We start from the raw sequence: 21,985 nt of genomic DNA, 5'->3' as shown, positions 1-21,985 counted from the left end.
TATGAGTTTGAGGAACCTCAACCCTAGCATACTATAATAATAGATTACCAAGTATATTTTCAGTGGTAAATATGCTGTATTTTAAAAGGAGGAGGAGATGGAGGAAACCAAGATAGTGTGTGGGGAAGAGAAGTTATGGGCATGTGAGGTTTGGCAGCCACAAGCAAATTATATTGACATTTCCCATGAAAAAGCCAGGGATTTGTAGAGGTATTTTGCCCAGAAAGCAATGTAGCAAAGCCATCAAGGCTAGTAGGTTTTTACATCTAAGGAGGATCCATTTTCATCATGTCACCTGACCTCGTGCCATAACCCCAGACCAGCTTATTTCACCCTGAGTTAGCTAACAAAGGGCTCATTTACTGTGCCATTAGCAAAAAGCACAGTTTCTCTTCCCATTCATCCTTTCTGGATTCAGGTTCTGACCCTAAGAAGAGTGCAACCAAGGCGAAAAAGATGCCTTAAATTCCATTTTCGTATTGCACTACCAAAAATCTTAAACACACAAGTATACTGCTTAGGTAACATGGAATGAGATCCATTTAAACTGTGCAGTAGCATCAGATTGACAGTTATGTCTAAGAGAAAATGGGGAGTACAGTTCCTTAACACAGGTATATCATTGCAAAAATCATACCCCTCTTCCTCTTCTTTTTTCTTTCTAAACAAATATTATTTTTAAGCAATATAAAGGAATGAGTGAGGAACAGTTGTTAGGTTGTTTATTTTTAAGCCTAAACCAAACAGACCTCATCTGAATGAAATAATTTGGAAATTGCAAGGTGTGAGAAATTGGGGTAGGAAGTGTGTCTGTTTATTGCAGAGTTTAAGGAAAAAATGTATGATTTGCAAAAAAAAACTCTTTACTTGGCAGAAAGATGTCAACTGAGAAAGCAATATAATTCAGGCTGTGTTGCATTAATTTAATTTTGCTTTGCCTGTCCCATAATAAATTAGATCAGATACTGTTTTGTTAAGGGTTTTCAAATCTAATTGTCTTTTTAAAGGCAACTTGGCCGGTTAAGGCCAATTTCTGCCAGTTTAAGAGAATAGAGCTTTATCATATATCAATGGCTTGTCTAGCACAATCCCCTTCCTACAAAAATCAAAATGGCAACCCCTTATTCGTAAGAATAGCAAGACAATAATTTGGACACAATTTTCTCATTCTAGGTCCCCAGCATTTGGATCCTAACTGAATGTCCTATATGTATAACAACCAAACAGTTCTAATATATAAAAACTGGTTGTACTAAAAAGCTGTGAACAACTTTTTTAAAAGAAGGATTTCTCACAGATTCTCTTGATTTTATTCTCCTCACCTGAACCTTATACAGTGGGCCATCCTTATCCGTGGACTTGCCATCCACGAATCCCAGCATCCGTGGATGTTAAGCCCCTGTTTTGCAGCTGCCACCATCACCTTCCTCCTCCTCTTCCTCCTCCTAGCAGCCTGGTCAGAAATGTCATGAAGGCACACAACAAGTCCCCTACTCTGGCAGGTTGTGTTGTGACCGAGCTCCTTCCTTGAAGGACTACAGGTGCTGCTAGGGCAAAGGTCGCTTCCCTTCTGCCTGCCCCAGAAGCGGCATCCCTTTATCTGGAAGTGGGCAGAGTCATCCTCCTGGCAGTCAGGCCCAGCACTGTCCATGTGGAACTGGAAGGAGGCCTTGTGGTACCCACACCGGATCTCCTCGGCTGAGGCCCTGCACCTCAGCCCCAGCGCCTGGTAGAGGTCAGTGGCTCCCAGGGAGCCCTGACACAGATCTAGCAAGCCCATCGCCTGCCCACCTGCTCGCTCTTCCCTCCAGATGCGGCCCCTGCCTACTCACCCGCTGTACAGCTGCCCTGGGAGACACTGTTGCAAAACAACACACTTCAGAAGAAAGGTGGGCCCAGGAAGTGGTCTCTCTTTATCACCTCAGGGATAGAAAAGGAGTGACTCTACCCCCCCCCCCCCCAAATATGTAGTTCTGGTTGTTGTATGCCTTCAATTTGTTTCCACAAACCTATCCTGGGGTTTTCTTCTTTTCAAGTTTCTTCAGAGGGTGTTTGCCATTGCCTTCCTTTGAGGCTGAGAGAGTGTGACTTGCCCAAGGTCACCCAGTGGGTGAAAAATTCCATTGGCTGGGATCCCCCCCCCCTTGTTTCCCTTCAAGTACTTTTCGACTTAGGGCACTCCTAAAGCAAACCTATTGTGGAAGAGCAGCTTCTGCCAGATCAAGGTAACTGCCTATGGGGCTGTGAGGGGCTGCACTGCCACCAACAGAAGCTGCTCTTCTCAAGTAGCGGGAGCAATTGCAAGAAGGAAGAGGAGGACTGCTAGGAGGAGGGGGACGATGAAGGTGGCAGCAGCTGCAAACTGAATAGGAACTTGAGCATCTGCAGATTTTGATATCTGGGGGGGGGGGGGTGCAGAACAAATCTCCTGCAAATACCGAGGTCCCACTGTATATCATATAAGCATGATTCACATATCATACCTACTTAGTCCACTATACTCTGGTCCTCTGCAATAAACTAGGCATCTCTGGATGGTAGGGCAAGGCAAGAGGTGTGAAAGTATACAGTAGTATAAACAAGTATAGAATCTAAGTCCTGAGCTTGATAATAACATCTTACAGATGACAGGTTACTTGTAATTCCTTTCCTCACTGACAATAGTATATATTACACTTGTAATCTAATGGGATATAGCAGCACTCCTTTTGTGATGTAACTTTACTACAGTGGTGCCTTCCCTTACGTGAGGGATCTGTTCTGGACCCAACCACCCCACGTAAGGAAAATTCCGTGTATGCTCAAGCCCCATTAAAGCCAATGAGGCTCGTGCTTACGGCAGCGCAGTGGCACAGCGGCACAGCGCTGTGTGTGCCTCATGGGCACACGCCCCATTACACTTTCTAGGGTGCAGCGCCACTTCTTTTGGCACGGCTTCCAGCGTATGACATGTGTGCACTGTATTTTATAGTTATCTCACTGAATGGGTCATTATTATGTAGTTCAGATTCTTCTTCCTCATGCCACTCCCTCTTCCTTTGTTGTAGGTGTTGAGGTGGTGACAAGGTTTCCACTTTCATTTTTAAAAAAGGAAATGTTAACAATTTTCATTGAAAAGAACCTCTTGAAATGTACAGTTGACACCACTAATAATATTGTAAAACTAGACCTGTGTTTTCTGTGAGATTTTTGCATTGGGCAAGATCTTTCAGGTTCTGTATCCTGAAGTCCAAGAATAGGGAATGTGTGTATTTTGCTTATTACCAGAGGTGAGGGAGCAGACAGGCAGTATTTCTCACTAAAACCACTACAGAATAGAGGAGAAAACCAAGCCAGAAACCTTTATTTTCCCTCAAGAACTCTATTAACTCAGAAATAAGAGGCCTATGGAGAAGAACTTGGTTTGCATATAAATGAAAATCCTACAGGATAGCTGAATTCTCTGTGCAATTCTAAAATTTCAGAAGTTACATGAGAACTGTGAGATATGGTGGTCAGCAAGTGGGACCTCTTCAGAATTGGTTTTTTCTGCTCAAACCCGTATTCCATGTTTCTGTGAAGTGCCAAATCATGCCCAAAAGTACCTTCCCCAAAATGCAGTTACGTATACTAACCGAGTGAGTACAACTAGAGTTGCCAAATTTCATAGCTTACTGCATTACAACATTGACCAGTGGAGCAAGCCTCTCTAATGTCGCCATCCAAACAAAACCCGCTGACTTCTTCACAAAGAAGTCATGCTTAAGCAGCTAGCAACAGCAGGTACCTGACTTATGTCTCCATTTCTGTCATAAGGGAAAGAAAGTGTCAGTTCCCAGAGCTGGGTAGCCATTCTTTTAGCAGGGAGGTGAAAATATCACTGTGAACTGTCCCATCCAAGCCTACTTAGATATTTTAAAAAAAGGAAAAAAGCATAAGAAGCTATGAGGATTGGGGCCTTAATATTGCTAATCAATAATTAATCTGGACAAGAGACTGAGTAAGCACAAGGCCATTCCCTTTTATGGTGAGACTATTTAAATTTTACTAATTATTTCTTATTTTACACCTATACATATGAATTAGCATATGCATTTTTTTCCAAATTTTTACCTTCTTTTTTAGTGATATGTTTCCTCTTCTTTTAGCAATGCATGTGTGGCTAAACTGACCTCAGAAATGTTAATCTGAACAAAAGTGGAATGGCTGCTAGCCTTCTCCTACCACAGGAATAATAAGATGTTTTTGAAAAGAAATGCTTTGTTAGAAGAAGAGCAAGGATTTCCAAATGAATGATTGCTAATATTTAGAAAAATATGTACTGGTCTGAATTATACTGAAGGTACTGGAAACCTTGCCCTATGAGGAAAGACTCAGGGAGCTGGGGATGTTTAGCCTGGAGAAGAGAAGGTTAAGAGGTGATATGATAGCCCTGTTTAAATATTTGAAAGGATGTCAAATTGAAGAGGGAGCAAGCTTGTTTTCTGCTGCTCCAGAGAACAGGACCCAGAACAATGGATGCAAGCTACAGGAAAAGAGATTCTACCTCAACATTAGGAAGAACTTCTTGACAGTAAGGGCTGTTCGACAGTGGAACACACTCCCTCGGAGTGTAGTGGAGTCTCCTTCCTTGGAGGTCTTTAAGCAGAGGCTAGATGGCCATCTATTGGGGATGCTTTGATTGGATTTCCTGCTTGGCAGGGGGTTGGACTGGATGGCCCGTGCGGTCTCTTCCAACTCTATGATTCTATGATTCTATTCAAAATAATATTTTTCTATTTTGCATGTATAAAAACAAACACACACTCATTGACAAAGTATAATCATTAGTGAAAATATGATATTTTGTGAAAGCAAGTGTTGAGGTTACTTAGTAATTTCTCAGTCTTAAAATAGCTGCTTATTAGATAGAGTCAGTTATAAATGATAGAAACCACTGAAGGATTCAGGATATTGTTTGAGCTATTCATATCTCTTACTTTCTCATAAAATGAAAGGGCTGAATTACAGTTTCTACATTTCCCTCTGAGTGTGGCTTTCTGCACTGTTCCACAATCTTAAAATTTTTGAATCAACTTTGAGAACTGAACGTTTTTTATATTGGTTTTCCCTAATGTCACTTATAGCAGTAGAATGGACTACAGTTCCCATCATCCCCAGACACATTGGGCAATGAAGGTTTGTAGTCTGACACTAGGGTGGGGAAGACTGTATTGTATCAACAAACTGCTTCATTTTGATAAGCCAAACCAGTTCTCATGCTGTGCCAAAGAATAAATATATATTCGTTTCTTTCTCATTCTAGTTCTGCCTATATATGCTGCCCTTAAAGACTGAAGCATCTCTTGTTAAGTAAGAGAAATAGTCCGTTGAGTCAGTGAACAGAAACCAAAACCAAATAGCATGTCTTCGGGCATTTATTTTAGGCAGGTCTCCTACTTCCTGCTGCTTTTCTGCATGTTTACTCTGTGTTTGCCCACAGAATTTTTTGCATGCCCCTTTATTTGAGAGATTCCAAGGCCTTCCTACACCTGCCCACTCTCTCCGAATGAATTGCATAACCATTGTTAGTAAAAATTTCTGATGAAAAAGAAAACACAGTTTGAACTTTTGTCATTCTCTTTGCAGATTGCTTGGTTAGTTTACTTTTAACTTGTGTGTGTGTGTATGTGTTAATCCACTTTGCTGTGTCTTGACCCAGTTTGCTGTCTCTTGCATGCAAATTTATTTAGCATCAGGAAATGACAAAACCAATGGACTAAATACATACATCTCAAAATGCAGTTTTTACACTTCCCTCTCCCAGTTGTAATCTCTCCAACAACCATCGACCAAACTACAGTTGTTACAACTGTAGCCACTACCACTACAGAAGCTACCACAACAACCACCACCACTGAAGCAACCACCACCACTGAAGCTCCCACTACTACTGAAGTTGCAACCACTACAGAAGCAACAACCATCACAGAAGCTACAACTACTACAGAAGCTGCAACCATCACCACAGTGGTTGCTAGCACGATAGGTATCACAATAGAGGCTTCTGCTGCTGTGTTTTCCTCTTTCCTTTATCTTAGCTATCTAAACCATAACTGGATATTTTGATATCTTTTAATATGGGTGCTTTTTAAACCATCCAGTATGGAGATTTTCTCAGTAACAGAAAAATTGTGGAGCAGCAAATGAAAATAAATCATTGGGTTGTGCTCACTTTGTAGCTATGATAAAAGTTCTTTAGATATAAACTTCAGAGGGATGGATCTGCCATACAGAATAGCTTAGGCTTTACATCTAGAAAATGTTGTGTCTCTGGTGCCTATCTGGGTTGAGAATTTCCTAAATCTAATTTTCAGATGTGTCTTATTTATACATAACAGTACCAATCATTGCACAAAGATTACCACAAACGGCATTTTAGTCATGTTTACACTTGTGCATAAACCTCATGGTGCTTATGCCAAAATCCCATCTGCTTTATTTATTTATTTATTTATTTATTTATTTATTTATTTCATTTTGTTTCTTTGCCCCCTTCTCCCAAAAAGGGACTCAAGCCAGCTCAGAAATAACATTATTTTTAAATTTTTTACAATAAAAAATTAAAACAATTAAAATAATCTAGCTAAAAAAGTATAAAATGTCATAAAACATATAAAAGTTTTTAAAAAATAACTAAAGCACACACACCTTGTATAAAAACCTCCCTGAGATATTTATATATTAAAGACCTGCTTGAATAAAAATGTCTTTGCCTGCCAGTGAAAGGAAAGCAGGAAGGGAGCCAGCCTAGGCTTCCATAGAAGGGTATTATACACACATGACCAAGGATCATGTTTAACTGCAGCCCAAAAGTTATTTATGGCCCTCCTAGGCACATAATGGGATGTATTAACTGAGCAACATCAGTCAAGATCCAAATAATCTTCCTTGACACTTATGAGGCTTTGCAGTTGTTTAACAGAGATTCTTACTCTGTCAAAAAGATTTTCTCCCAAATTTCAGAAATGACATAACTTGCAGCACAGAGGGCTGCTGCCAGACGGAAGAAACCTTGGAATATGCTTAGAACTGCCACGCAGCAAGATGGATCCTTATCCATGACAGTTATGGATACATGACAGTCAAATCACAAACATACAGACAAAACTCACCTTTAACTACAACCCCATATAATGTAAAACTATTTAGAATGATGCATCCTTCACTTTATTATTATTATTATTATTATTATTATTATTATTATTAACCTTTATTTATGAAGCGCTGTAAATTTACACAGCGCTGTACATACAATCTTTTTAGTTAGACGGTTCACTTTAGAGAAGAATAGGAACACTTTAATTTGTTCTGAGATGCATTCAGTACTTAATAGTTTAATGGACCTGCACACCATGGCATCAAAACAAAGCAAAACAAAACAAAAACACTACCCAGACATAGTAAAAGATGTTGTCTAATTAACTCATCTGTGCATCAGTCCCATTAAAGGGGCAGGGCAAGCACCAAATGAAGCCCTTTAGGCTAAAAAAATCCCCAGAATACAGATACAATCTCGCCACCAACACAAAATGGCTGGTATTAATGCTTTTTCCTCTCACCAGCCTCCACTTTTCTTGTGATGTCCATTTTGGTGGCCAAATTTATAGATACGTGTTTTTCTTAAAATGCTGGTGGTAGCTGGTGAGGCAGACTTATCTGCTCTCCCCTTTTTTCTCTTTTTGTTTGTGTGCATGCATGCTCATTAAGGGATTCTGGAAGCAGTTGCTGTTTACTTTGCCTCTTGTAGGCAGACACATAAAGCTGCAGAATGATCAGCTAGAGTAGAATCCCACTCTTTTCCAGCTTTAGCTTTATTGCACTGTTTACTGCAGGCATATTATTAGAAACTGGCACCAAATATCTGTGTTTCTCCATCCCTCTTTCACTGTCCTTCCAATTCCAATGATGTTTGGGAGAAAAAATTCCAGCTAGATAGAGAACAAAGGGGAGGATGAGTGGGCACACAAATACTTTGTTAAAAGAAGCTTCTTTGTCAGAGGTTTTGTTAATTGAAGTATGCCTGTATTTTGCATTTGTAAGACAGTATTCAAAATCTCTGCATAATTAATCCATGTCAGAAGCAAGATTTTAACCATTTTTCCTGATATACCACTATGCCACACACTTATACAACAAGAAGGCCCACATTACGTGTTTTCCCCCAAATTTACTGGAAGAAAATAATAATGTTTTCTTCATAGAGGTAGATTTTACCAGATGTACACCCAAACATTCACCTCAAGTAGGAGAAAGTGTATTGCCAATATTCTTCCATACAAATATATTATCTTTAAAAGTAAAAGACACTTGATTTGGTTGCACTGTACAAGGACTTAACCACATGCTATTAACCCTGACATGGATATTTTACCAAGTCTACATCTTCTGTATAAAAAATATTTGGACGATAACATAGAAAAACGTGAAGAAAGTATTTTCTGAGTCATTCTGTGCCAGAATGTCTTCTATTAACAAGTGCATTATAACATGACCATCACATAATTTCCAGTTACTTTACACTCTTTCAGAGATGTTAAAGCACATCCCAGTAGTCTGATTAGGACAAGCTTCAAAATTTGTGTATGCATGGAGTCTCGTTGGAGTCAATGGGAATGCTCACATGTATTCTAAACAAAGACCTTTCAACCTGGTGCCTGGCTTGCAATTTTATCTGTTGGTGTAAGAATCTCTCAGCTGATGCTCAAAACTGCTCAAACTTGCTCATTGAATTACTCAAAACAATGTTGCATGAATGAGCATGCAGTGTTAATTGACAGATCAGAATATAAAATGCAGAGGCATTTTAAAATGAAACCGTTACTGTTTGGAATAGAAATTGCCTCATGTAGCTATCCAGAAGGATGCAGGCGGGGGGGGGGGGGGATAATACCATCTTCTAAATTACAATCTATAGTGGCTGTGTTTACTGTTGAAGAATATGCTGTCATTACTAAAAGAAATTGGACATGTTCACATACCACAGTGAGTCAGGGACCCACAGGAGCTGTGGTCTACTGTAGACAAGACGTGTGCTGGTACACATTACTTGATCACTGCCATTTGTAGCAAGAGCAGCTAAACAAACCATTAAATAAAACTCTATGATTTGTTCATTATGTTGTGCAAAACTGGGCAAAGCTATTGCTCTGATTTGTTCTTTCTCAAAAATAGGGGGGGGGGGGGGGCTGACCTCAGAATTTCCCATTTGTTTCATATTTCCTTGTGGAGTTTGTCTGTGTTTGTTGGGAAAGAAGCAAACTAGCTGTTACTGAATTCACATGACACTGTAAACTGTGAAGCAAAGTACAGTTGTATGGTTAGCTGCTCCTACTGAAAGTGTATATAATGAAGCAGGATGTACTACATGTACTAACATATCCCTTGTCCATGTTAGATCAGGTTCTTGCAGCTCCCTGATTTGCTGTGTTGTGCAAACTTGCTCATTGAATTATTACTACTTTTTCATGTGTTAATAAGTGACAGTACATGCTATGCATATTTACTCTGATGTAATGCTTGAGAAATTCTATGGGTCTTTCTTCCAAATGATGATGTGCAGTTTACTAATCTAAAGCAGGAACTTCCTGCTAAAATGTCCATGCCTGTTAAACTGATATTGTCACAAAATAGTTTGTACTAAGGACAGTTGGTTCAGTTACTCTTTGTATCTTTTGGACAATACTGACAAGAACATTATTGCTTTTCACCAATCCACTTGATACTAAAACAAGAGATACACATTGGAGTGTATTGCATTCCTCCTTAGTGGTAGAATTCAAAGATATAGCCATGTTAGTCTGTAGAATCAGTATGTAGAGAGATCTTTGAGACCTTTGAGACTAAATGAAACAAAGACGTTGGTAGCTCATGCTGCTAACTTATTTCTTTCAGTTAGTCTCAAAGGTGCTACAAGATATCTCTACATAGCATTTCTCCTTAATTTGGTGCAATGATGAAAATCTCTAAATTTAATCCATCTTCCTATTGAAGAAGAGTGTCTGGAGATGCTGCAGCTAAGCTGTTAATGGCTTGAGAATCAGCAGTCCATTTATTTGAAAGGATTTGAAGCATGCAGACTGTATTATAAGTTATGTCAGCACTTCATCTTTAGAATCCCATCTGTGTTATTAAATGCAAACCCTGGCTTTATGTAACAAAATATCAATAAGCTGGGTTCTAAAATTGTAGTGGTAATTCTTGCTAGATGTTTTGAGACTTGCTGTGTAGTTCGGATCTCTCTCAGTTGGGCTCTGCAATGCTCAAATATGTATTCCTCTTGAGAAAAATATGTGCCCCTATAAATGCATTCAACTTGGGAACTCAACTGCACAGTCCAAATCTGACCAGTCTTGGGTTCCTAGCTCCTTTCAGCTCTTAACCAGCAGAAAGTAGTTAAAGCACCTCTGTCTCTTACATTGGATATTCTTCTGGTCCCCCAACATTCATGTAATCTGAACATGCACAATATTTGGCCTCATTCTGTTCCCCAACATCAAAGAGAAAGGAATTTACATAGCAGAATTGACTGGGAAAGGGATCTTAAAAGAAGAAACCTTGTGATTTCATAGACAGGAAATCAGTAGGGACACGACTTTCTGCATTACACAGTAAAACAGTCTATTTTTATGGCTGGCAGAAAAAAATGCCCATCTACCAGACATTTTTAAAATGTGCATTACCTCCCAAACTGCTCACATTACAGTATGATTAGTGACACGCTTGAGGAGGAATGTTACACTTATTTTTAAGTGTTCTTTTTTTTAAAAAAAATGATCTGTTCAAAGAGGGGTTTATAAATAAGCTTGATATTTTAAAAGGGCATATTCAGTGAAAGAAAAAGGTACCTCTCAATACTAAAAAGACATAACATTTGAAGCGGCAGCATAAGGCATTTTTATGCATTTCCCAAATTAGTAGATACTGCTAAAGCATCCCAGAATTTGTTGTACACTATAATCAGTGTTTCTCTGTATGTTTTGAATCTCCCATTCCCAACATTCCCAAAAGAAAGAACTTAATTGATATGACGTTAGAATGCCACTTTTTAAATACATAATCTTGTTTACTAACCTCTGTTCTAACCTGTTCACCAGCTGGTGTTGGAAAGCATGACATCTGGGACGTAAAAGCTTCACCTAACAGTAACTGGGCAAACATCACCTGGAAACACACGTTTGATCCTGATACTGAGTTTGTGGTTGAGTATATCAACAGTAAGCATTGGGAGCACATGAATGCTGCGGGGTCCTTAATGTCACCAGAGATCCTGTCATCTCTCAGAGGTTTAATGGACCTTTCATGCAATGTTAATTATAGTATAACTAAGCTTGCTGTTTAATTTGTGCATGGATGTTGCTTGGGGGATGAGAAAAGCATGATTTTTAATGTATCTTTCAAATATCATTGAAACTGTATTTTATGTTGCTGTCCTCATAAGTGCAATTTACCTTTCAGTGTAGGTTTCAGGCCAATGCATTTCAACTGGATGCACCCTCTTTTTAAAACTGGGCTAGTTGAATTTGCAGTGACTTCACAGAATGAAATAGCTATAGAAACATATTTAGAAATCTAGCTGTAACAGTAGGATTTCGTGTATGAACATAATGGTGTTTCTGGAGTGGGATCCCCAGAAAATCCAAACAGAAAAATGATATTGATGTGGTTCAGTAACCAGTGAGCAAATTTAGCAAATGTAACCTTTGTTTTCAAGCCATTGTTCATCTACCCCTTTTCTGACTGGTTTATGCCACTGAAATCTGGCAAAATATTCATTGTTCAAGTAATTAAATGCTGTTTAAAAACTTGTTAAAAATAGTGCATTTTGGTTTTATAACACTCTAAGCCATTTAAGTATATGTCCTAGGTATGTTTTCCATGGTAGTAGTTTGCTAGGGCAAACCATGTCTTATACATTAAAGGAAGGGAGAAGCAATAGTTACTTGGAGAATTGCACTTAGCAGTGATTGAATATAAATCACAAATGCTGACAAGTGTCATACTAGTGATTGGCAATACAGTAATGAGGAGGATCCATGTACAGCCCACAACTACCTGTTGTAAGGAAGGAAGATCTCCTTCACTGGAATGCTTGCCATCAGGGTTGCCAGTGCCTGTGCTACACTAGGGTCTAATTTCAGGAGAGCTCCCATTCATTTTCGAGATGCTGTGGCAGGAGTGCCAGCAAAATCCACTGCAAATTCTTGGCCCCATGGTGGTGTATCAACTCCCCACCATCACTTCCCATGCTTAGTTTGTAATATTGTGTAACAGCACACATCATAATACAATGACAGTTTGGTTTGTGAGAGCCTTCCTGGAACTGCCTTTATGGACTTAGATGGTTTTAAATTACTAGTCCTGATGCTCTCGTTAAATCTTTGACACTTCTATCAAATGTATTTCTGTGGGTTTAATTAATTCTGCCACATTTGAGAGAGTCACTTTGTTAATCTGTTACAGAAAACAACAAAAAGATTAGTCTTATGTTATTAAAAATTGACAATTTTCATTCGATGTAAGCTTCATGGAATAAAGTGTACTCTATGGAAGTGTGTTGCAGTCCATGAGAGCTTATGTCAAATAAAACTTGTTCATTCGTATTTTAGGTGTTCCAAGACTTTGTTGTATTTTTCCTGTGACAGGGCATATTAAGGTTTTCTGTGCCTAGCAATTTTCTAAGGTTATGCTGATGCTTCATTCAGGAAACTAAAACTCCTGCCCTATTTTTGAAGAAAGTTTCTACCCCTGGATTTGCAAACAAAGTTTATTTATTTGCCTTAAGCATAAATGAGTTTAACAATGCATTTTAATATAATTTAATATTGTGATTTGTCTGCATGTTATTAATTAAAGGTCAGATGTTATTTCTCCTCCCCTTTGCCCTTTCCAAAATGTACTGAGTAAGAGCATCTATCATAAGAGTGCTACCAGAAGGAGGACTGTGGTCACTGATTGCACATCTGGCATCTGCAAACTGCTTAAGGGCATTGAGTCCCTTCTTACGCAGATAAAGAGTTTCCTAGAAATGGTTGTGCAAAAATCTCCTTTCTTTTCTGTAGTTTTCAGTGCACTCCTGATTTTGTATTAAATCACTGAACCAGTAGTGTGAGACTCTTCCATCTGGTCACAGCCTAAGGATATCAAAACAAGTGCTCAATTAGGTTAGTTAGATGATGCCTAGAAAAACCATTTCCCTTTAAACAAGCTGAGTGAGCTGACTTGAAAAGCTTTTGTACACAAACTCTTGAAAAATCATATGCTGGTGGCTGCGATCCTGGATGTTTATCTTGCTGATCCATACCTTTTCTAGAGTTGTCATCAGGAGGGTCACATGTCAGCCCAGTAGTCCTAATCAGATGTTGGTGGGAATTTGCAAAGTAATCTCTGCTTTTCCTGGTAGCTGCCTTTGATGTGAGGTTTCTGTTTCTCAGGTAACAAAACAGTGAAATCTTACCCTGCTAAAACCTATGTGGAGCTGGTTGACCTGACTCCTGGGGAGAAGTACATGGTGCGGGTTTTTCTCAAAGGGAACGATACAATCAGCTCGAATGTAACCTTTGAGACAAGTGCAGGTGAGATGAGGCTCAGCCTCACTGTGTGCTCCATTTTGGAGGTGCATTTCATTCCAAGCTTTGCTGCTTGTGTCATGCTGCTGCTTCAGGTGAAGGAATTCAGGCATGCATGGAGAAAATATCATCCTCTCCTTCACTTGCATTGCAAACTCTGCCCTTATTATACAGCTGCCAAACTGAGATGCATCATCTTGAATGAAAGTGTTTAAACTATATTTGTTTAAACTATAAATGTTTTAGCATAGTTTCCTTATGCAATAGGTTTGCTTTTTGGGATGAGAAAACATATAACAAGGGCAGAAACATAAGGCTTTTTATTTTCAACAGAAAAACCTTCTGCTATTAAGGAATGTACTGTCTGTTGCTATTTGTGTCTGTGTTTTTGCTTTTGTGTGTGTGTGTGCAATGCTCATAGTCATGTTGCCAACTGTTGCATGAGCACATGCAATTATATGGCAAAATTTGTATCTGGGTATTCATGGACAAGAGACCAAGGTTAATATCAAGTGGTACATGGGCTTTGGGTGATTCACAGAGATCTGTATGAAGCATTTGCATACCACCAAAGCAAGCCATAAGTAGTAATATGATCTTATATAATCTTTGTGTGTCTCCAAATTGCTTGTAGATGTGGCTTTTTTCACTGAAGTTGCCATCATTTTGTCCACCCATTTGTATGGTTGATCAACTTGCCTAATTACTGTATTGCTATGTATTTTGTGGTGTTTTCCCATGTTTCTTCACACATGGTTGATGATGGGGGTTGGGCAGAGGACAACAACAGTGCATTACTATTCTGTCCAGTATGGACTGATAAAGTAATATTGAGATTTTTACAAAGCTATTTCATATTTACTTAAAGTTTCCTTATGCAAAAAGGAAAGAAGAAAAAGGAAATAAATAATTATAGCACCACCTTAGAAACATAAACTAATTAAAAGGTAACCAACTAATATTTCATCTGCACTAGATATAAAGCATATATATATATATATATATATATATATATATATATATATATATATTTTCTCCCAGAACCTGTAACATTTTAATGTGGACAGAAATACATTTGAAATTTTTTAAAATGGCGGCGGCGGGGGGGGGGGGATCTTAGAACTGGAGATACATTGACAATCCAAAACTCTATTTGCTAATTTTGTAATGGGTCTCTCCTTCCAAGAATTGCATAAATAACCTGTCAACACCAGATCCATTTCATCTTGGAAGCTAAGTAGAGTTAAACCTAGTTAGTAGTTGGATAGGTACCACCAAGGACTATAAGGAGCTATAAGCTATATTTTAGAGGAAGGCAATGGCAAATCATCTGGGAATGTTCCTTCCTTGAGCAAACCCTTTTAAATCAATGGGGACACTATAAGTCAACCACTGACTTGAAGGCAACCACATACAGCTTCTTACATAAACCCTGACCTACACTCCTTGGGCTGAGGTTTAAAATTATAGATTGTACTATGTATACTAGTTTAGTCTGGCTAGGCAACATTTTCATCTAGATGTAGCAACAGAAATGACCAGGAAAGGACACAGACCCTCCTTTCCATAGTTTCACAATATCATTCTTTATCATTCTTCTCCCTTCTTGCCATAATTTCAATGTATTGGACCAATGTTGGTAGATATTTCCAAAGTGTGTTGAAAATGCATGTTTCACCAACTGGATATGGATAGTTAAGTATTTCTGTTGCAAAACCACTTAAGGATGCTCTCTATCTGAAATCAATATAAATAGTTGCAGAAAGTATAGCTTCTTTGACATGCAATTGTTATATAATATACTCTGTTCTTTGCTTTAACTTGGATTTTAAAATTACAAGAAGATTCCTAATTTCTGTTATTATGCATGAGAAACATTCACTTATTTTCAACCATTAGGTTGATTTTAAATCCTACTTACTATTCTTGGGCAAAGCAATTGAGCAAGTGGTAGCTAGCCATCTTTTGGGAGTCCTAGAGAAATATGCAACATAAGGTCACATGAAACAGGGCTTTCTGGATCATCGTATGAGTTTGATAATTCTTCCTAAAATAAACTTGTCAGAATTTATTTTGCTCCTGTGTTAGACACAAGCCTTTTTATAACTTTCAGTCCAATCTTGTTTACACCACATGTAGAACCTTTCCATGCCTAGAATTCAAACATAAAGCCATGTTAGTCTGTAGCATCAGTACATAGATCTTGTAGCACCTTTGAGAATAACTGAAAGAAGGAAATTGGCAGCATGAGCTTTCATAGATGTCTACAAAAGCTCATGTCACCAATTTCTTTCTTCCAGTTAGTCTCAAAGGTGCGATGAGATCTCTCTACGTACCTTCCATCCTCAGTCACAGATGCTTTCCACATGTGCTAGCTTATGCCTAGAGCATGAACTGTAAGGTACAGTGAGTCTGCAGTTCCCATTATAGTTTATCAAGACACTTCAGATCTTTTTACTTACTGAAAGATTGAAAAATGCTTGTAAAGCAGGAGTGAGCAGATGTGCCCCTCCAGCGGTTTTTCATTTACAATTCTTATTATTGCAGGGCAGCGTAGCTAATGGTGCAAGATTGTAATAGTTGTAGTTCAAACTCTAGAAGGTCACAATAGCTCATCCTTGCTTGAAAGGATCCACTTTACTTGCTAACGTGTGCTGTCTTCTGCAAACAGAATTTCACGCAGAATGTTATGGTGAGCACCATCCTTTCGTCTCCAGTTTAAACAGAAGAAGCCAAAATACCAGGTGCTGTGTGTCTTGCAAGGATTACATTTCTTGAGAGAGAGTGCCCTTTTCCTAAAAAAGTTTTTTTATATATAGAGAGAGAGAAGTGAATTTCCCTTCTTTTAAGAAATGAGGAAAGAGTTTCTCTTCATGTGGCTGGAAGGTATTCAAGCTTTTTATATGTTCCACATGCATGATCTGCACAAAAAGTCTAAACTTGCCCATATATTTCTGATTCCCAGAAGATTGTCTGAGCCACACTGTTTCAGTGGCTTCATTTCACTTTGCAGTGCCTTTTTTCATTCTCTTTTTGCTCCTCACTGGTTGATTGAGATAGAGTTAGCTATCCCCATCATCTGCAGTCATTAATAACTGTGAGAAGAAAGCACAGTCCTTTTTCTTTAGGTTATTTTTCAAAGTCTTTGTTGTAAAGATTTCAGTCTATTTGAATGGAAACTCCACAAATGCAGTTTCTTTCTTTTGCTGATGCTGGTGAAGGTTTGACTAATTGGAAAAATGATTTGCAGTAGCGAGTTACACCTAAAAGGGCTGGTGTTAATTACAGATGCATCTGGATAAAGAAAATGATTCATTTCTCCTTTTTACCCCATAATAAATATAAATACAAAAGACCACAAAGTTATGATACTGTTGTCATATATAAAATGCAGACACTTTCGGCCTTTATATACTAAACTTTTGTTAGTGCCCTTTTTTTGGAATAGGCAATAAAGCATTTTTGCAGAATCAATGCATTTTTCCAAAATTACATCATAGATTTTTATTCATTGCCACTATACCTTTTATTATTCTTCACATGTTCTAGCTGTTGTACCAGACATTCTAAAATATCAGCAGGAATCTTAATAATTCTCAAAAGGTTTCCAGAGTTCAGTAATCAAAAATGTACTGGACACCTGAAATGTGCAGATATAACCTGGTGGCTTTCTGGTGGCCATTCAGGAGCTTCCTGTTGACATAGCTGGTAGTCCTACTCAAATCCTCAACACTGAACTTTATCGCACCGGGTTCTCGGCCCGGCCCGGCCGGAAACGGAAACAAGTGGGGGACGGATTTTACCGCACACATCCGTCCCTCACTCGTTCCGTTCCCCCTCTCTTCCCTGCTCATTCCATTCCAGAGGGAACGCTTTTTGAGAACTGTTCAGAACAGTGCTCAAAAATTTCCCCCTCTGGAACGGATTAAGAACGGAAGAGAGGGGGAACGGAACAAATGAGGGACGGGTGCGTGCGGTAAAATCCGTCCCCCACTCGTTCCGCACTCATCCCTGCTCCTTCCGTTCCGTGCTCAGAACAGAACGGAAGGAGCCAATGCGATAAAACTCACTCTTAGAAATCTCTGCCCACTGATTAGACACTAGCACCTTATATGTTCCCTAGACAACCAAAGAAGCTGGAGAAGAGAAAGTTCAGGAATGAGATGGGTTTGACTGCACACAGGCATATCCTTCACATATCAATCAAAGAAATGGTTCTCCATACCAGAAATCAGGAAATGGAGCTGTACTGATATGCTCATCCATGCTCAGATGTCCACACTGATAAATCCTTTAGTTAAGAAGCTGCTCATATATTGACTTTGTCCATGTTTAAACCAATACTGTATGAAGGGTAGAGGCAATGGTGTACTGAGCACTGGGGATGCATGGACTCCCACATTAGTAACCGTATAGAGTACACTACAAATAATTAAGACATAGATAGAGCTGTCATTTTTCAGGCCCTCCATTAGACTCTGCACAGATCACAAAACAGGCTTTTCTTATCTGAAATTTAAATTTAAGTAGCATGGAAAAATTGACATTTGAAGAGGGGTGGGTTTTTTGTTTTTGTTTTTTGTAGTTTTGGCATTGCTCAGAAGATGGGTTTTATAATTAGGCTGGGGAAGAATTTTTGATTATCTTAGAAACAACCCCCTTTTTGCCTGTTATTCCCCATATTAGCCTATCTGAACTGTTACCTTTGGATCTCTTTAAGATTCATCTCTTCATCTCTTGAAAGCTTTTCTGTGTTAGTATCGTTAATAGAATCATCATTGTTCCAGTGGCCGCTGGCATAATTCTGTTCCCACTGTCTCCATTCTTTAGATTAATTTAGCCTAATGCAGTTCTCAGGTCCATGCAATTAGCAAAAAAAACCCTCCTTCCATTAGAAGATTTTCATAGTTTACATGTGTGCTTCTGTCACACAGTAGAGTTTTTAACAGGGAAAGGGACAGTATGGTAAATCAGCTGCCAATAGTAAATGGAAAGAATGTCAAAATGACAAAGGCTAGGAGGATGGCATCTAGCACCTTGAGTCAATTAAAGTTACATACACTTTCTGAAAAGCATCGGGTAGTATGACAGAAGCAGAGTCTTCCATTGAAGTATCATCTTTGCAAGCTTTCCAGAAGGCCCCTTACAGAAAATCAATGTGTCTGCATTTTATTACTAGAAAAAAGAGTATAAATAGTAGTCACATCACCCATTTTGTAAATGTAAATGCCAAGAATTGCCATTGAACCTGGGACCTTTGACTTGCAAAGCATGTACTCCATCAATGAGCTATGGTCCCTCCCCAAAGTATTCATGTTCATACTTTTATTCTTGCACTATTTGAAAATTGAAATATCAAGAATGAACCTTTATGCAGTTGACAGCTTGGTAGTAGACTCTTGAATATCAGAGCCAGGCCAGAATTGTGGGCAGCCACACTAAATTTACAATCAGACAATGTGTCCAGCATCTGTTGTACCCTAAGATGAGTGAGGTGAGACAAATGAAATGCCAGAAACACAGCAAGCAGAAGATGCGGCTTTGTTTACCAAAGGCAGATAGTCAGAAACTGCTGATTTCAATTAAGCTGACCAGTCCAGAGGTCTTACACTGCCTGCCTTTTTGCAGAAGCTTAGGCCCATAACATTGCTGGGTGGTTGCCAGGGACCAAACAGTCCAGCATGGGTGCCTGCCTGGTTCATTTTAATTCCTCACAGTCCCTTAAAGCAACACTGTCTCCTCTTCATCCTGCTATTGCTGTTGCTGACTTCACCACTGCCAGATAAACTGGATGGAAGCTTCCAGGAGGTATTTTGCTGAGCAAACCTTCAAAACAGCCAGATTGACCTGACAACGATGGCTGGAGATTCTGGACATTGTAGTCCAAAAGGCATTTTTTTTTTTTTTTTTTTTTTTTTTTGGCAAACTCTGCTCGAATCAAGAGCTCGGCCTGCAATACCTGATGCTGTGTTGTAACTATTCTTTTGTGCACATAAAGACAGGTGTGGGGCCAATGTTCACATTCTGCAGTAGGCTGCAAGGCTAAGCCACAACCTCAGGTTTCTGGCTGAATTCCAAGAATTAAGAAGGGCCCTTTCCCATGGCACAATTATATTGCTATGATTCCACCTTAACTGCCATGGCAACATCCTGTACAATCCTAGGATTTGCAGTTTAGGGAGGGGTATGTAGACTCCAGTGCCTCAACAAACTGCCAACTCCAAGATTCCATAGGATGGAACCATGTCAGTTACAATGAAATCATGGTGCTATAACTATGTGATGTGAAAGAGCCCCAGATATATCATCCTTTCCCAGGTTTGTTTAAAGATCTGAAACTGATGTTTTTTTATTGCTGTCAGGATATAGCAGGAGGCCAAATGAATTATATTCACATATTTAGATTAAGTTAAATGCCTTCTTATGGAACAAATTATTTCTGGAAATACGTATTGCAGAACTGAGCAGTTACTGTGACTGGACTTTGAGATGGTCTGGGAAACTGGGGGTGAGAGGGTGCCTATGAATGCAAACCATGTCTTCTTTATAATGTTGGCAGAATTTCAATTCTGTGTGTAGCAATAATCTTCCATTAGTGCTGTTCACTATATTTTTAATTTATTGAAGATAATTTGAAAGCTGCTTATACATGTTACTTCCTACTGGCGTTTTGATAAAGCATTAGCTTATGGTCTAATAGCATAGTTCCAGTTTGATTCACAGGAAGGGAAAATTCTCTCATTGATTTTCAAGTCATGAATCCAACAGTTAATCTCTTTCACAGTTTGGTCTGAGTGAATCATTCCTACCATGGGGCGTACATATAGGCTTGACAAGTTAGGGTTTTTTGTGGAGTCTGAAATGCGCTCATATTCCTTAAGGTGCTTCTGAATGTGTATGCTTTAATTGTCTAGGATGATCTGTGCCCAGAAAATAAAGTGGTACATACATAAGCTACAAGCTGACTTTATTAAATTTCTCTTCCTGTAAGACTGGAATGACCATTTTTGTATTCATGTATAAATAATAACTTCTATTTAAATTCCATTAGAGTTCCTGGCAGTGTATAATTTTTTAAAAAATTAGGTGGGTAGATGTGTATGTTTTCTTCTTTTTTGTGAAAAAATATTACCAGACATATATTATATTGATAGTTGTTTGACCTTCAGGGTATGCTGCCAGTTCCTATTAGGAATATGTAGTTACATTTATGTCATAATCTGACTGAGGGGTGAAACAGACTGCCCCTTTGCACCACCATCTGGGTGGCTTCAGTGCATGGCGTTTTAACGCCGCATGCTCTGAAGCTGCCCAGAAGCCAGCTTCCAGCTGCTCACACATGGGCTGGCTTCCTGGTGCTTCACCAGCATGGCGTTTATGTGCCCCATGCTGCCAGAGCACCATAAAGCTGGCTTCCATCTGCGGCTCTCTACCGCTCCTTTTTCAGCTGGCAGAAAGGCAGATTGCGGCTGCAGCATGAGGTTGCCATGACCCAATCCATCTTTGGAAGGGGTGACTTGAAGTTGCCCCTTCGGAGTGAGCTGTTTCTCCCCTAAATTTAACACACGCACACATTGGCTGGAATCCTGGATCAACTAAGGCCCGTTACAGACGGGCTAAAAAGTACACGTGGAGCACGTACTAGGGTTAAGACAGGGCGGTGCTTCCGCACTGCCCTAACCCTAGCGCGTGCTCTGTGCGCACAAAATGGTGGTGACTGTTCCACACAGCCGCCGCCATCAATACGTGATGACCGCGCCGCCTCCAAACGAGGCGGCGCGGTTGTGACATATTGGGGTCACGGCAGGGCACCTAGGGCGCCCTTTCCGCAACCCCGGAAGGAGCTCCGTTTCGGAGCTCCTTCCTGGTTTGGTCCACTGGGCTCAGCCTTCAGACAGCTGCACCCAGCGGACCAAAGGAGAAAGGGGCCAAACGGCCCCTTTCTCCTTCTCCCCGCTGCCGCGGGGTGTCCTTGGGGCTTGAAGCCCCAAGGACACCCCTTTCCAGGCTGCGGGGAAGGGGCCTTTTGCCGCTTCCCCGCAGCCCGGAAAGCAGCGGATCAGGGCTTCAGCGGCTGCTGCTCTGGCCACTGAGGCCCCGATCCGGCGGGGAAAGGTGCGCCTACAGGCCGCCCCAAAGGGGCGGTCTGTAATGCGCCTAAGTAACCTCTCCTGGCCTGATCACCACTACCCCGAAGCCTGACAAAAACAATATTCACTTGCACATCAGTCACTGGCAGAATTGACCTCCTTCTTCCCATTAAGCTGATGCCCAGTAGTGTAGGTTCGCGGGAGAAATACAATCATGGTAGTAACATCAAAATCATGAGTAATATTTGTGAATATGAAATAGTTGCAGATGAGCAAACCTAGGTAACAGTTTCTTATTCATGATCACTA

At 39.8% G+C, this 21,985-nt stretch overlaps 1 protein-coding gene across 12 annotated transcripts in view; it reads left to right on the top strand.

Annotated features, from left to right (window-relative positions):
- The window catches only part of NFASC (neurofascin), a 273,535-nt gene that overhangs the window by 228,903 nt on the left and 22,647 nt on the right, over positions 1 to 21,985 (top strand). For 3 of the 12 annotated variants that reach the window (XM_089514553.1, XM_089514561.1, XM_089514560.1), the window contains 3 exons: positions 5,786 to 6,007; positions 11,115 to 11,303; positions 13,452 to 13,592. The exons of 6 other annotated variants lie outside the window; for them this stretch is intronic. In XM_089514553.1, coding sequence (XP_089370679.1) covers positions 5,786 to 6,007; positions 11,115 to 11,303; positions 13,452 to 13,592 — 552 coding nt within the window. The remainder of the gene's footprint in view (positions 1 to 5,785; positions 6,008 to 11,114; positions 11,304 to 13,451; positions 13,593 to 21,985) is intronic. 3 more of the 12 variants (XM_089514555.1, XM_089514554.1, XM_089514556.1) reach the window with 2 other exon arrangements.

This window comes from Sceloporus occidentalis, unplaced genomic scaffold (assembly GCF_023333645.1).
Source record: "Sceloporus occidentalis isolate IW3139 unplaced genomic scaffold, rSceOcc1.0.p SCAF_3, whole genome shotgun sequence".
In the NCBI taxonomy this organism is placed as follows: domain Eukaryota; kingdom Metazoa; phylum Chordata; class Lepidosauria; order Squamata; family Phrynosomatidae; genus Sceloporus; species Sceloporus occidentalis.
The sequence above is the reverse complement of the archived record's forward strand: the minus strand, read 5'-3'. Positions and strand labels throughout refer to the sequence as shown.